General features: G+C 44.5%; 2 protein-coding genes and 4 non-coding genes across 6 annotated transcripts; all 6 read left to right on the top strand.

Moving 5' to 3' along the window:
* Nucleotides 1-360: 360 nt before the first annotated feature.
* Nucleotides 361-5,637, top strand: e2f6 (E2F transcription factor 6). Its single transcript, XM_054762418.1, has 8 exons — nt 361-607; nt 1,378-1,689; nt 1,872-1,918; nt 3,069-3,124; nt 3,216-3,399; nt 3,475-3,630; nt 4,587-4,701; nt 4,768-5,637. Exons 1-8 carry the CDS (start codon nt 491-493, stop codon nt 4,936-4,938), a joined length of 1,158 nt encoding a protein of 385 aa, XP_054618393.1. The 5' UTR covers nt 361-490; the 3' UTR covers nt 4,939-5,637.
* Nucleotides 5,638-5,765: 128 nt separating this feature from the next.
* On the top strand, nt 5,766-10,780 carry rps7 (ribosomal protein S7). The gene is made up of 7 exons (XM_054762417.1): nt 5,766-5,845; nt 6,329-6,414; nt 6,635-6,706; nt 7,049-7,192; nt 7,661-7,725; nt 10,176-10,326; nt 10,669-10,780. The coding sequence occupies exons 2-7, from the start codon at nt 6,340-6,342 to the stop codon at nt 10,744-10,746; spliced, it is 585 nt and encodes a 194-aa protein (XP_054618392.1). The 5' UTR covers nt 5,766-5,845; nt 6,329-6,339; the 3' UTR covers nt 10,747-10,780.
* Nucleotides 6,768-6,985, top strand: LOC129172748 (small nucleolar RNA SNORA73 family). The gene has a single exon (XR_008567077.1). It is a non-coding gene; the product is annotated as a small nucleolar RNA SNORA73 family (small nucleolar RNA).
* LOC129172755 (small nucleolar RNA SNORA73 family) lies at nt 7,344-7,561 on the top strand. Its single transcript, XR_008567084.1, has one exon. It is a non-coding gene; the product is annotated as a small nucleolar RNA SNORA73 family (small nucleolar RNA).
* On the top strand, nt 7,808-8,025 carry LOC129172756 (small nucleolar RNA SNORA73 family). The gene has a single exon (XR_008567085.1). It is a non-coding gene; the product is annotated as a small nucleolar RNA SNORA73 family (small nucleolar RNA).
* Nucleotides 10,374-10,591, top strand: LOC129172757 (small nucleolar RNA SNORA73 family). Its single transcript, XR_008567086.1, has one exon. It is a non-coding gene; the product is annotated as a small nucleolar RNA SNORA73 family (small nucleolar RNA).
* Nucleotides 10,781-14,754: the final 3,974 nt, after the last annotated feature.

Genomic DNA, 14,754 nt, shown 5'->3' with positions numbered 1-14,754 from the left:
ATTTTCTTACATGTATTCATATTTTTATATACAGATACACATTTTATTCTTATTTATTATTTTGGATATTTTTTTGTATTGTTCAAATGTTCCTGTGGGGAAAATAGGACAGTAAAGTTTTGCTTGGAAGTTATCTGTAGCCTGCGTAGTTTTTATTGTGCCACAAAGTTTTTTTTAGGTAAAGGAAAATTTAAACTAGTGTGTCGCTGTCAAAGCCTGGGCATATGGCACCACCTTGTGGAATGTGTATAATAAAAACACGAGCCAAATTAAATTACTGTACTGCCCTCTACAGGTAATCCGTCCTGTAGAGGGCGCTGAAGAAGCATGAGTAGACATCTTTCACTCTATTGTTGTACTTCCGCGTCAACGACGCACCTCTTCCGGCCGAATAAGCGGAGCTTTCAGTGGAGCTTTGTAGACTCAAGGCGGGTTCAGATGTGTTGTTAGTCCGGGTTGGTTCGGTGTGGGTCTCGGGCCGAGGGTCAGAATGGTCAAGTGTGTTGTTTCCGGATGTCCGAACCGCGTGTTGAACTGCAACCGGGGGGTATTGAACCGAACACAGAAGAGGTTCTTCCCCTTCCCCAAAGACCCAGCGAGAGTGAAGGTATGGACACGTGACCACAACACAAACAAACATGACTTATTTGACATGTTATCTTTTTTTAAAACACGTACCGTTTTTAGCCGCCTTTTCCTTCGTGTGCGTTGCTCTTAGCTTGCTTGCTAACTGTAGCCGATGACGTCATATATATTTAATCTTGAAACTAATCTCTTAAAATGCACAACGTTATTTTAACTCGGTTTCACCATCCTGGACTTACCGCTTTTAGAATTGTTGTTTGTATAAAAAGTTTAGCTTTAATGTTTTGTCCATACTTTGCAGCCCTATCGTTTTCACCGGGAAACTACCATATTTTTGTCCTTATTTCCCGTCGCCCTTTCCTTTTATTATAGATTACTGTATTTTAACTTTCATGGAATATAATACCCTCCGATTCTGCCGGAGCAGCACAGCTTCTGGTCCGCACGGCAACACTCGGGTAACATCGATGTAACTCATGCCTTCAAAACAATTCCCTCATTTCCCTTATTTTTCCGGACATTTTTCCTTGTTTTATAACGCAAATGTTGACAGGTATGTTTTTGTAGCCTTTTCTGATGTCTGGCGTATATTTGAAGACGATAAACTTTATTACCTTATTAAACCACACAATATAAATATACTGCACATCCTTCACAATCTAGTGCAAGAACCGTAAACAACATTAAGACATGTTCATGTTGACAAAGGTGGTCAAAATATTAGAAACAGCTGTCTCAGCTGCAGCACTGTATAGTTATACACATGATGATGAATATGATGACGATGTGGAGGTATGGCTGGCGGCACTACGAGAGACTGACAAACAGGACGCGACAGAGCAGCACCTGATCTGTGAGGAGCACTTCCTGCCTGAGGACATCTCCGCCAACGGGGTCAACAGCGATGCCATCCCCATCATGCCCCCCTACCTGGACGGCCCACTGGGTATCATCAACCCCTGGGGAGCCGAGTGGTCTGAGGAAGAGGACCAGTGGGGCCCTGTGGGAGGCGACGATGAGGAAGAGGAGGATGATGAAGAGGAAGGTGGAGATGATGCAGCCCAGGTGGGACCTCCTCCTTCACCACCACGACCTCCCCAGCAGGTAAGTTCGTGATCACATGACCACCATTCACGTGCATTCAGCTTCACTAAGAGTGATCTTTGGTGACCTTGTGTCACTTGTAGACGTTTACAAGATGAACAGCAGGCTCTTGTTGTAATAATAACAGCACCTCTGATGATTAAAATACAATATTTGAACTCTTTTCGCATTGTGCTTTGCAGGGTTCAAGTCAAACTTTACACATTCCTTCAGAGACCAAGACATCCAGGTAAACATTGTTCATGGATACTGCATCGAGATGAACGCATGTCTTGGGCTTTAAAGCAGCTAGCTTCATCTTTTGAGGCATATTTTTTACTGTAAGTGTTCCAACCTGTACAACCTTTACAACAGGGGTGTCCAAAGTGAGGCCCGGATGCCATTTTTGGTCAGAATCTAATTTTTTTATTATCCCTCGGCATCTTTTGTGAAAGTAAAATTATTAGGGGTGCTCCGATCGATCTGCCGCCTTTCAGTATCGTCCGATTTCCGTGGAAAAAGCAGGGTATCGGCATATCCCGATAGTTGCTTTTAACCGCCGATCCCCTTCGCCGATCAGCCCCGCCTCAATTGCGACAGCCAGCCTATAGCGACCGTCTCCCGCCCACTTTCCCTTCACAAAGCCAAAACAAGCATGTCTGTCGTGTGGGACATCCTGTCGTTGTGAGAGTGAAATAAGTTTTGCACACTGCAAGACACGCCTTAAAACTCATTAGTTTTCGCGGCTCGTGGTGTTATCGTCGGTCGGGCGGAGGGTAATTAGCCAAAACGCGGGACGCGCCCGTGTTAGTCCGAACAGTAGTTGCATTCGTCGGACTGGATAGGCGGGCGTCGTCGGCGGTGTATGTAGGAAACCAGGTTTGCTGACTGATTGGGGTCCTGCTGGAGCGCCATCAAGTTGCTCTTGCATCCAAAGTCTCCTTAAAGAAGGCGTCTGATTTGCTAAGTTGACAAACTAAGTCACATATGTTTTTGTCTAAATTTTACGGTTCCCTTTGAATATAATATAGCCCAGGAGGTTCTTGTTGATATTCCGATGTTATTCTTGTAAAATTACAGTCTTTCTTGTTGGATTACAACGTTTTTCTCTTAATATTTTTACTTTATTCTTGTAAAATTATTACTATTATTATCCATTATTACAATTTTTTTTTTCTTGTTAAACAATATTTTTAGAGTGTGCTACGGGCCACAACTGGCCCCTAGGCCGCTCTTTAGACACCCCTGCCGAAGCATATATTTACCTATGTTGCATTGTTTTTAGCATCATATGTATCGAAGTGACCCCCAATTCTTAAATTTTTATGTATGCAACTCTCACTTGGGAAAGTTGAATGTTTGACTTGAATTAGTTGACATATTGACCTTTTTGTCTGCAGTTTGGATCTTCAGTCCAAAGAGAAGACCCGTATAAAAAAGCAGTCATGCAGAAACGGTGAGTCTTGCATCCATGAAAGTATTGATTTAAAAAAAAAAAAAAAAAAAGGTACATCCAAACGATGTGGGTCCAACTGCCTAATTCTCAGACGCATCCCTGGTCCTATTGACTCGACGTTTCCTGGAGCTCATGCTGGTGGCTCCAGACAGCTGTGTGGACCTCCATCAGGTGGCCACCGTCTTACAGACCCGCAAGTGTCACATATATGACATCATCAGCATTCTGGAGGGCGTCAGCGTAGTACAAAGGACGGCCAGAAGGGTCAAGTGGATGTAAGTGCGCTGTGCTTTGCTTTTAGCACAACAAGAGCCCACTTTCTGTCTCTCTCCTGACTGTTGTCTCTCCAGAGGACATAGCCCCATCTCCAGCTTTCTGTGGAAGAATGAGGAGACTTTCCAGAAGGAATTAGAGAACCTTAAGCTGGTGGAGAACACACTGGACGGCCTCATCAAAAACTGCGCACAGCAACTTTTTGACATGACAGATGACAAAGCAAATGCTATATATCCTTTTGTCATTAGAGGGAGCTCTAACGAGACCATTCCATCGCATCATGAAGGAGACGGTAAAGTGCATAAGTGCACACTTATGTACTTCCTAGGAGTGTCACGAGACACTCGGTACACGAGATGAGACGGTACACAAGATTGGGTCGACGAGAACGAGATGGGATTTTAACATTACTTTTAAGAAAAGTACAATGCAAAAAATGACAATATATTGCAATCTACTAATTTAATTTCCACTGCGTTACCTCACGAGGCTACACTCTTCTGCACTCTATGTGTATGCTATGGGCCCCGCCTCCACCCACTGAGACAAAGAGAGACTATGACTGACAAAAGGGCTCCGGTCATGCCATTGTTCTACGGAACAAATGCACCAAGCTGCTGAAACCAATGCACAGAATGAGTCCTCCTCCTGCCTGTTTGGAGGCGACAGATGAGAAAAACAGACACGCATGCACATGGAAATATATTGAGGCCAGCAAAATTACTGTATGAAGTTCATTTTCATTTATTGTGTGATTAATTTATTTATCATCCCAGTCCTAGTGCCCATGAGACAGTTTTCTTCTGAACGAGAAATCTTGTCACGTTTTAATCTTGTGACACCTCTTAGTACTTAGTCTTTTAAGTACATAAGTGTGTTCCCGCTGAGAAGTACAGCAAAATGCACCAAAACAAATGGTGAGTGTGCGGTGATGGCCACTTACCACACAATAGTTGCCATCTTGGCCACTTAGTGGAAGGGGAGAGAACCACCCCAAGTGGTTGTAAAAAGGAGAGAAGGGCACGTGAGACCGTCATTTCTGAGTGTACAACAACTGTAATGGATTTCAGTCCACACACTCAGGAACTAAGTGCACAGGTACACAGTATACTTATTGAAATGTCCTGACGGAAGGGTTCCATTTGAGACACAGCATAAAATTGTTGCTTAACTTGTGCGTGCGCACGGCGGCCTACATCACGCACGAGGACACGAGCCGGCTGGCCTCCTTCAGCGAGCAGACGGTGATCCTGGTCAAAGCTCCGGAGGAAACCAAACTGGAGGTTCCGGCGCCCAGAGAGGTAAAGAAACACAGAAAGTTGATCGTTGACAAGCTAGGACCTCACTAATGTTCATCACCGGTGCAGGACAACATCAAGATCCACCTCAAGTCAAGCAGGGGTCCCATCACAGTGCTGACCTGCGACATCGGCACAGGAGGAGTGAGAGTGAAGGAGGAGATGAGCGGCTGCTTTATGACACTGGAGGAAAGTCGGATCCAGACGCAAACATTGCACACAGACAGCAACGGCTGCTAAGATGGAATGTTTTTTTTTTTTTTTTTTTACAGTCCAAGGCTCCAAGGCTTTGTTTGCTTTTGTTAACATTTGACAGTGGTGCCAGCAAAGAACATCAGTCCAAGTTCAATGTTGATGTTTGATTGTTTTTGTTGTTGACATCTTCTACATGACTTTCGTTTGACAACACGTGCTGACACCACTCATTCATTTTTCATTTGCAATTGAAATAAAACAATTTTAAGTATCAGTTTTACAAGAAAATGTCAGTTACACGCATTATTATGACGTGTAATCAGCCTCCAGCCAGAAGGAGGCGCTAGTCGTCCTCAATGTTTTTGTTGGAAGGAGCATAAAAATGGTTTCACTTACTTCCTCATCATGATCCAACTGGTGTTGCATTTTGATAGAGACAACGCAACAAAGATGCTGTAAATAATAATAAAACAATAAAGCCCAGCAAAATTAAAAGTCCATGTTGTCCAAATCAGCAGCCATACTCTAGCTTGAATGGCAAAATTCACATTGTAAAACCGTTTTATAAACATAAATACAGGTACATGGTACGCAATACATAATGAAAATATAGTAGTGAGTAATTACACTTCAGATAATGTAGAAGTTCAGAATACAAAACGTGTAAATTTATATAAACGTCTGTTTAAAAATAGATTCAAATAGTTCGATTACATTTAAAGGTAAACGTGGTTCAGGGCAATTGTGCTCTTTGTTGAAAAATGGAAGTTCTTGTTTGAAGTCTATGATTATTTAAAGTCTTGACTAGCAGCACGCCAAACGCGCTCTACTGAACTCTCGCGATGACCAGGCGAGCTCAAACGTTCCCTCGCGAGAGTTCGCCGCGCCGCTGGATTGCATGAATCCAACTCTCGCGATGTTCCGGTCTCTTCCTTGGCCGTCGTTGACTGAGGTTAGTCGTGACAATATCGTTGGATGTACATTTGAGTTGTTCAGTGTGGTAAAATAAGCTTAAAAAGCCACATTTTATCATCGTTAGTATTTGTTGATTAGCGATGCTTTAGATTAACTGGCTTGTGTTGGCGGATGGCAGTTTTAAACGTTCGGATAAATGGCTGGAGAATAGCTTGGGTGAAGGCTATATGTAATGGGTAGCTAGCAGGCCGTGCATGTGTTCACTAAAACGCTTCATTTTAGACTATTAAGTCAATCTATAGGGCACCATTCAACCTTGTGTGTGAGTCGTCACGTAAAATTTACAAAATATGAAGGATTTATATTAGCAAGCTCTGCTAACTGTCGCTGCTAGCTAGGTTGCTAGCTAACGCATCGATGTAGTGGACTAGCCAGCAGTTGTCTTGGCAAAGATATTCCATATTTTTCTGTGATGTCTTCTTGTATTGTTGAACCGGATATGAATCTTTTATGTGTGCAGAGACAAAGGCCATGTTCAGTACCAGTGCAAAGATAGTGAAGCCAAATGGCGAAAAGCCAGACGAGTTTGAGTCTGGGATTTCTCAGGTAAGATTTAACGCTTAAATTTAAATGCAGCCCACCATCATTAAACCTCTTGGGCATGCGTTAACTCAGCAGTCTTATGTTTTTAATATTAAAAAATCCAGCTGGCTTCATAGTCACCTATATTGATGTCATACTAACAGCATTGTACGTCACTGTGGTTAATATCAAACTTGACGCTCAATCATCAGTGAGGTGTTTATGGTCACGTTTGTCGCTGTAGGCCCTGCTCGAGCTGGAGATGAACTCTGACCTCAAGGCTCAGCTGAGAGAGCTGAACATCACTGCCGCAAAGGTAAGAAGCTCATCACATTTTTCTCCTCTTGCATGTTGCTTACTGAATCGTGATATTTGGTTCGACGTGGACATCCAGAGAGTTGCTCTCCTGGCTCTGTCCTGGTGGCGTATGGGAGCGTAGCCTTGAGCTAAGACGTACATTCCCATTCCACACCGTCGAAGACTAAGTTCTGTCCCCGGCTTCTGGTCGGCGAGGACGAACGTCCTGCATATTCCTACAACTTCCCAGAGTCCTTCAGGACAGTTACTGGGGAGCCAAACCATGCAGTGCACATATCTTTTATATAGGATTTGATCATTTTGTAGAAATGTTGAACTGTTTTTCTTTTCTTTTCTTTAGGAAATTGAGGTTGGTGGCAACAGGAAAGCCATCATCATCTTTGTTCCCGTTCCTCAGCTGAAGTCCTTCCAGAAGATTCAGGTGCGACTGGTGAGGGAGCTGGAGAAGAAGTTCAGCGGGAAGCACGTGGTCTTCATTGCACAGGTGTGTACTTCATGGGTCACTTGCAGGTCCAGAAGAACATCTGGTGCCGATGTTGCACTCAGGCGTGTAACTTCTAAAGCTAGGCTTTTGTTAGTTTTAGAATTTACAGATTTGACGTTTTAATGCTTTGAAATGTTTGTTTTAGTTGAATCTGACGTGGACATCCAGAGAGTTGCTCTCCTGGCTCTGTCCTGGTGGCGTATGGGAGCGTAGCCTCCAGCTAAGACGTACATTCCCGTTCCATGCCGTCAGAGACCAAGCTTTGTCCCCGGCTTCTGGCTGGTGAGGACGAGCGTCCTGCATATTCCTACAACTTCCCAGAGTCCTTTGGGGCCGTTACTGGGGAGCCAAACCATGCAGTGCACATTGACACAGTGCTTATTTAAAAACTTGTATATTAACATAATTTATTTGGTGTGGACATTTGACTATGCATGACTATAATCAGTGACTGTTGTCCTTGTTTAGAGGAGAATTCTGCCCAAACCCACCAGAAAAAGCCGCACGAAGAATAAGCAGAAGCGTCCTAGAAGGTGAGTTAGTCTTTATTGAACCTGTGTCCTAAATCATTTCAGCTATTACTTTACTGTTGTGAAGTTTGCACATCTTATGAATCTGACGTGGACATCCAGAGAGTTGCTCTCCTGGCTCTGTCCTGGTGGCGTATGGGAGCGTAGCCTCCAGCTAAGACGTACATTCCCGTTTCATGCCGTCAGAGACCAAGCTTTGTCCCCGGCTTCTGGCTGGTGAGGACGAGCATCCTGCATATTCCTACAACTTCCCAGAGTCCTTTGGGGCCGTTACTGGGGAGCCAAACCATGCAGTGCACACTTTGATTCTTCGGCATGGGTCTTTTTATTCCTGCTTCATGTCTAAATGTACATGACATCTTTTATTGGAGTCAACTTAGTGAAACAAAGGTTGTGGTTACTCAAAGCAGAGTTTGTTCTAACAAGTATGTGTTTCCAAGACAATAATTTGTGGCAGCCTGCCACCAATAAATTTGGCACTACCTGTTTAACCACGCTCATAAACGCACAACACGCCAGGGGCCTCATCTATAATAGTGTGTGTAGAAATCTGACTAAAGGTCTGCAAATGCGAAAAATCCAAAATCTGCGTATGGACAAAAATAATCAGATCTAAAAAAGGTGGCGTATGCGCACACTCAAGCAATTTGTGCTTCACCTGCTGTCCAAATGTGCGTACGCAACTCCACCTCCACTGTCATGCCCTCTCCACGCCTTCAATTTGCCATAAATGGTGAATGCAAAGTGGCTCATGAATATGGCATCGCACTTGACAGCATTTCGCATGTGGTTCCTTTGAATCATGGATGCTGAGAAGACGAAGAAGTGGAATTTCACCGAACTGAGGTGGAAATCTTAGTTGGACAGCTGAAGGCCCATAAAAACATATTTAGAGGACACAGCAGTGGCATTACAAACAAAGGGGAGATGAGTGAGTGCAAGTAGTGTCCACTGTCAGTCTAACGGGGCGCAGAACTTAAAAGTGGTCTGATATGAAGGCACACATTTCCATTTTTTGTGAGCATGTTTCTACATTTTTCCTAATTGATACCACATTTTAGATGAACATAAGCTTAGCAAAATCTGTTTCATTTAAAGGTGGAAGCAAAGGCTCAAAACGGGGAAGAAGGTATGTCGAAAATTAATTACTGTAATTCCAGACTGATCGTTAAACAATATTTAACTTAATGATGACATTAGTACCATCAAAATATCAGGTACATTACAATTCTTTTATGCAGAAAGCACAACAATAGAAATGCCCATTTATGAAACTCAAAGAGTTTACGCACATGACCCTGACACTAGCCACACAAAGGCCATGCATGGTAAATAAATGTTGCTATTGATGACATACTTGATATATGGAACCAAAAACTTTCTTTTTTTGATAAATTGTCCAAAGAAAAGCGAGAAACTGAGCACGAAGGATATATTGGGGCTGTCTTGTAAACTTAATCCCTAGATTTATTTGATAACCTGATGTTTATAATTAATATTAATCGAACACACATTATCATGGTTATAAGATAAAATGACGTATTCAAGCGCTGCCTTGTGTTTTTCATGCATCTTTTAGTGTGGACACTATACGCTTGTGTGTAATAGTTTGATAAATGACAAATAATATCCATCAGTGTCTTATCAAATAACAGCACTTTCTACAAATGTTTTAAGTCAACGGCGTGATGTTTTCATGCAATGATGGATAAATCATTACTGGCTTCCATTGCATGTTTCTTTCTAACAAATGATTTCACCTCACCATTTAAATGTGTGTCGCCTTTTTTGCCATATCTTCAAAAAGTGTGTACGCCAACTAGAAAGGTGGCGTGGCAGGTGCGCACATCCACACGTCAAGTTGTGTTTTTATAGGTACCATACTTGGGGTGGAAAACGGCATACGCAACTTTTCGGCCCCATTTTGTGCATACGCAAGCGTTATAGATGAGGCCCCTGGTCTACCAGAGAAGAAGACTTAGCAGGAGTGGTTACTGTTGCCAACTTAGCCACTTTGTCGCTCTATTTAGCGAGTAATCTGACCCCTCTAAATATTCCCTTTTTTTTTTTTTTTTTTTTTTTAAAGCGACTAGCAACAAAGTTGCAGTCTTTTAGCGACTCTTGACATTAACTTAAGTAGCGCTCTTAACGAGTAGCGAATGCTGCTGTTGGCCCCTCCCCCATCTAGAAGCACTCACAGGCAGCTCGTTTTGATGTCGAAAAATGATGCGTCAGAGGGCATTTCAACTGTATTTCTAGGCATGTTTTAACATTTTTTTCCTCACTTTTTGGAAATTGTTATGGCTAATTATGTAAATTAGCCATGTCATGTAATTTTGTCATCCCCACTGTCACAGATGGATAGAAGACACTGAAGTACAATTGACTGATTTGTGGTTGTGATTGAATGCTTTAACGCTATGACTCATTAATGTTGTTTGCTTCTCCTCCAGCCGCACACTGACGGCAGTCCATGACGCCATCTTGGAGGACCTGGTATTCCCCAGCGAGATTGTGGGAAAGAGAATCCGAGTGAAACTGGACAGCAGCAGACTCATCAAGGTCCATCTGGACAAGGCACAGCAGAACAACGTTGAACACAAAGTATGTGTGCTGTCATTGCCTCTTGAGAAGTTTGCATTCTATTGAATCTGACGTGGACATCCAGAGAGTTGCTCTCCTGGCTCTGTCCTGGTGGCGTATGGGAGCGTAGCCTTGAGCTAAGACGTACATTCCCGTTCCACGCCGTCAGAGACTAAGCTTTGTCCCCGGCTTCTGGCTGGTGAGGACAAGCGTCCTGCATATTCCTACAACTTCCCAGAATCCTTTGCGGCTGTTACTGGGGAGCCAAACCATGCAGTGCACATGTAGCTTTTTAAATTGAATAGAAGCTGGTATATTCACATACAATATTCATTGTTCAAATGTGTCATTGTCATCTTTCAGGTGGAAACTTTCTCTGGTGTCTACAAGAAACTCACAGGCAAAGAAGTCGTCTTTGAATTCCCAGAATTCCAGCTGTAAATGCAGATGACAAAATAAATTTGTGTACTGTTAATGTGTCTTGTATCCTCATGATGTGCATCACACTGGGCATGTATGACCTACTTACCTGGAAAAGTCAAATGTATCGTAGCACTATAATAGGTCATAGTAGCTGTTGTCAGTATGATTTGGTAGTTTTACATGGCAAACTACCATGATACTTTGAGGCCCTTCTCAATCCCACTGACATACCTTCCATAGAGGAAGCAAAGACTGAGGACACGAACGCGGACAGTTCCATCACCGTGGCTGAGGTATCTGGAGTAGTCAAAATGCTCCCCAGTGGCAAAGCTCCGGGGGGGGATGAGTTTCGCCCAGAATTCCTCAAGGCTCTGGATGTTGCGGGACTGTCTTGGCTGACACGTTTCTTCAACATTGCGTGGAAGTCGGGAACAGTACCTCTGGATTGGCAGACTGGGGTGGTGGTCCCCCTTTTCAAGAAGGGTGACCGGAGGGTGTGTTCCAACTATAGGGGTATCACACTCCTCAGCCTCACTGGGAAAGTCTATTCCAGCGTGCTGGAGAGAAGGGTATGACCGTTAATCGAACCTCGGCTGAACACAGGGTCCAAATTAAACCTCTTGAGGTTTAATTTAAGGTAACCTGTGTTCAGCAGGTTACTGAGACCAAAACCCACAGCTCTTAGTCTTGCAAATGAGGTGAAGCCAGGGCCGAGCCAGAACAATAGATGCTAACGAGCCAGTATCAGAGTCGTTCATACCCAATTCAGGGAGCGACACTTCCCTTTTATCGGAGGTGTTAATAGCAGGATAGGATTATACCACTACTCCGCCCAGGCTTAGTGTAAGGAACCAATAGGAGGAGGGTGTTTGCACACCAATTCCGCCCACTCTTACTGTATTTAAGGCCTAAGCTACCAGCACTTATTAGTTCGCTGACGAAGCTCTTCGGATGAGGAGCGAAACGTCCGACACCTTCTTCACAGAAGTACAGATGACGTCTCAAGAAGCCTTTTCCTCGATGGACAACTCCTGTACGACTGAGAGCCTACACAGACGCTCGGCTACAGGAGGTGCAATGTGGTTTTCGTCCTGGTCGCGGAACACTGGACCAGCGCTACACCCTTGCAAGGGTACTGGAGGGTACTTGGGAGTTTGCCCAACCGGTCTACATGTGCTTTGTGGACCTGGAAAAGGCATTCGACCGTTTCCCTCGCAGTCTCCTGTGGGGGGTGCTCCGGGAGTATGGGAGTGGTGGCGCGCTACTACGTGCCGTTCAGTCCTTGTACAACCGGAGCAGGAGCCTGTTTCGCATTGCCAGTAGTAAGTCAAGCCTGTTTCCAGTGAACGTTGGCCTCCGCCAAGGCTGCCCTTTGTCACCGATTCTGTTTCTAATTTTCATGGATAGAATTTCTAGGCGCAGCCAAGGTGTCGAGGGAGTCCAGTTCGGGGGCACTAGGATCTCATCTCTGCTATTTGCAGACGATGTGGTTCTGATGGCCTCATCGGGCTGTGACCTGCAGCTTTTACTGGGACGGTTTGCATCTGAGTGTGAAGCTTCTGGGATGAGACTCAGCACCTCCAAATCCAAGGCCATGGTTCTCAGTCGGAAAAGGGTGGATTGCTCCCTCCGGGTTGGGAATGAGGTCCTGCCCCAGGTGGAGGAGTTCAAGTATCTCGGGGTCTTGTTCACGAGTGAGGGAAGGTTGGAGCGTGAGGTCGATAGGCGGATCGGCGCAGCGTTTGCAGTCATACGGTCGCTGTACTGGACCGTCATGAAGAGAGAGCTGAGCCAGAAGGCAAAGCTCTCAATTTACCGATCGATCTATGTTCCCACCCTCACCTATGGTCATGAGCTTTGGGTCATGACCGAAAGGACGAGATCGCGGATACAAGCGGCTGAAATGAGTTTTCTTTGTAGGGTAGCTGGACTCTAAGAGACAGGGTGAGGAGCTCGGTTATCCGAGAGGAGCTCAGAGTATAGCCGCTGCTCCTTCACATCGAGAGGAGCCAGCTGAGGTGGCCCCGGCATCTAGTCCGGATGCCTCCCGGACGCCTCCCTGGTGAGGTGTTTCGGGCATGCCCAGCTGGGAGAAGGCCCCGGGGAAGACCTAGGACACGCTGGAGAGATTATGTCTCACAGCTGGCCTGGGAACGCCTTGGTGTCCTCCCGGTGGAGCTGGAGGAGGTGGTCGGGGACCGGAAAGTCTGGGCTTCCCTACTGAGACTGCTGCCCCTGCGACCTGGACCCGGATAAGCGGAGGAAAATGGAATGGAATGGGACTACCACAATACAAGTTGTAACGGTTGATAGAATATTTGATACAATTCCACTAATCATATTTTGTTGTATAACTTAAGTGCAAGGTTAGTACACTCAACAAAAATATAAACGCAACACTTTTGGTTTTGCTCCCATTTTTTATGAGATGAACTCAAAGATCTAAAACATTTTCCACATACACGATATCACCATGTCTCTCCAATGTAATTTCTGTCTAAATTTTTGATAGTGAGCACTTCTCCTGCTGAGATAATCCGTCCCACCTCACAGGTGTGCCATATCAAGATGCTGATTAGACACCATAATTAGTGCACACAGACTGCCCACAATAAAAGGCCACTCTGAAATGTGCAGTTTTATCACACAGCACAATGCCACAGATCTTGCAAGATTTGAGGCAGCGCGCAATTGGCATGCTGACAGCAGGAATGTCAAACAGCTGTTGCTCATGATTTAATGTTCATTTCGCTACTATAAGCCGTCTCCAAAGGCGTTTTAGAGAATTTTGCAGAACATCCAACCAGCCTCACAACCGCAGACCACGTGCAACCACACCAGCCTTGGACCTCCACATCCAGCATGTTCACCTCCAAGATTGTCTGAGACCAGCTACTCAGACAGCTGCTGAAATAATCGGTTTGCATAACCAATGAATTTCTGCACAAACTGTCAGAAACCGTCTCGGGGAAGCTCATCTGCATGCTCGTCATCGGGGTCTCGACCTGACTCCAGTTTGTTGTGGTAACCGACTTGAGTGGGCAAATGCTCACATTCGATGGCGTCTGGTACGTTGGAGAGGTGTTCTCTTCCTGGATGAATCCCGGTTTACACTGTTCACGGCAGACAGCGTGTGTGGCGGCGTGTGGGTGAGCGGTAACCCTAACCCCACCCCAATAAAACAAAACTACATTTCAGGGTGGCCTTTTATTTTGGGCAGTCTAAGGCACACCTGTGCACTAATCATGGTGTCTAATCAGCATCTTGATATGGCACACCTGTGAGGTGGGATGGATTATCTCAGCAAAGGAGAAGTGTTCACTATCACAGATTTAGACAGATTTGTGAACAATATTTGAGAAAAATGGTGATATTGTGTATGTGGAAAACGTTTTAGATGTTTGAGTTCATCTCGTAAAAAATGGGAGCAAAAACAAAAGTGTTGCATTTATATTTTTGTTGAGTCTATATATTGTGTTGTGAAAAAGTTTGTCCCCTTCCTGTTTTTATTTCATGTTTGTCACAAATGTTTTAAAATAGTCAAATTTAAATATTAGTCAATGACAACTGAACACAAAATGCAGATTTTAAATTAAACCTTTTATTAAGGGAGAAAAAAAATCCAAACCTACATGGCCCTGTATGAAAAACTGATTGCCCCCTAACTTAACTGGTTGGGCCACCCTTAGCAGGAACTGCAATCAAGTGTGCGATAACTTGCAGTGAGTTTCTTGCGTCGATGTGGAGGAATTTTAGCCCACTCATCTGTGCAGAATTGTTGTAATTCAGCCACATTGGAGGGTTTTCCGGCATGAAGCGCCTTTTTAAGGTCATGCCGTCAACAGATGGCCGACATTCTCCTTCAGGACTTTTTGGTAGACAGCAGAATTCATAGTTCCATTTATCACAGCAAGTCTTCCAGGTCCTGAAGCAGCAAAACAGCCCCAGACCATCACACTACCACCGCCATATTTTACTGTTGGTATGATGTGCTATTTCTGAAATGCAGTGTTACTTTTACGCCAG

This window comes from Dunckerocampus dactyliophorus, chromosome 19 (assembly GCF_027744805.1).
Source record: "Dunckerocampus dactyliophorus isolate RoL2022-P2 chromosome 19, RoL_Ddac_1.1, whole genome shotgun sequence".
Lineage (NCBI taxonomy): Eukaryota > Metazoa > Chordata > Actinopteri > Syngnathiformes > Syngnathidae > Dunckerocampus > Dunckerocampus dactyliophorus.
The sequence above is the reverse complement of the archived record's forward strand: the minus strand, read 5'-3'. Positions and strand labels throughout refer to the sequence as shown.

What these genes read in the sequence shown, in the direction of transcription:
- e2f6 (XM_054762418.1), top strand. Translation starts at nt 491, where the DNA reads ATGGTCAAGTGTGTTGTTTCCGGATGTCCGAACCGCGTGTTGAACTGC. An exon ending in AAGACCCAGCGAGAGTGAAG is followed by an intron (nt 608 to 1,377) that starts GTATGGACACGT and finishes GACGATGTGGAG; the next exon opens with GTATGGCTGGCGGCACTACG. An exon ending in TCAGAGACCAAGACATCCAG is followed by an intron (nt 1,919 to 3,068) that starts GTAAACATTGTT and finishes TTTTGTCTGCAG; the next exon opens with TTTGGATCTTCAGTCCAAAG.
- rps7 (XM_054762417.1), top strand. Translation starts at nt 6,340, where the DNA reads ATGTTCAGTACCAGTGCAAAGATAGTGAAGCCAAATGGCGAAAAGCCA. An exon ending in TGAACATCACTGCCGCAAAG is followed by an intron (nt 6,707 to 7,048) that starts GTAAGAAGCTCA and finishes TCTTTTCTTTAG; the next exon opens with GAAATTGAGGTTGGTGGCAA. An exon ending in AAGCAGAAGCGTCCTAGAAG is followed by an intron (nt 7,726 to 10,175) that starts GTGAGTTAGTCT and finishes CTTCTCCTCCAG; the next exon opens with CCGCACACTGACGGCAGTCC.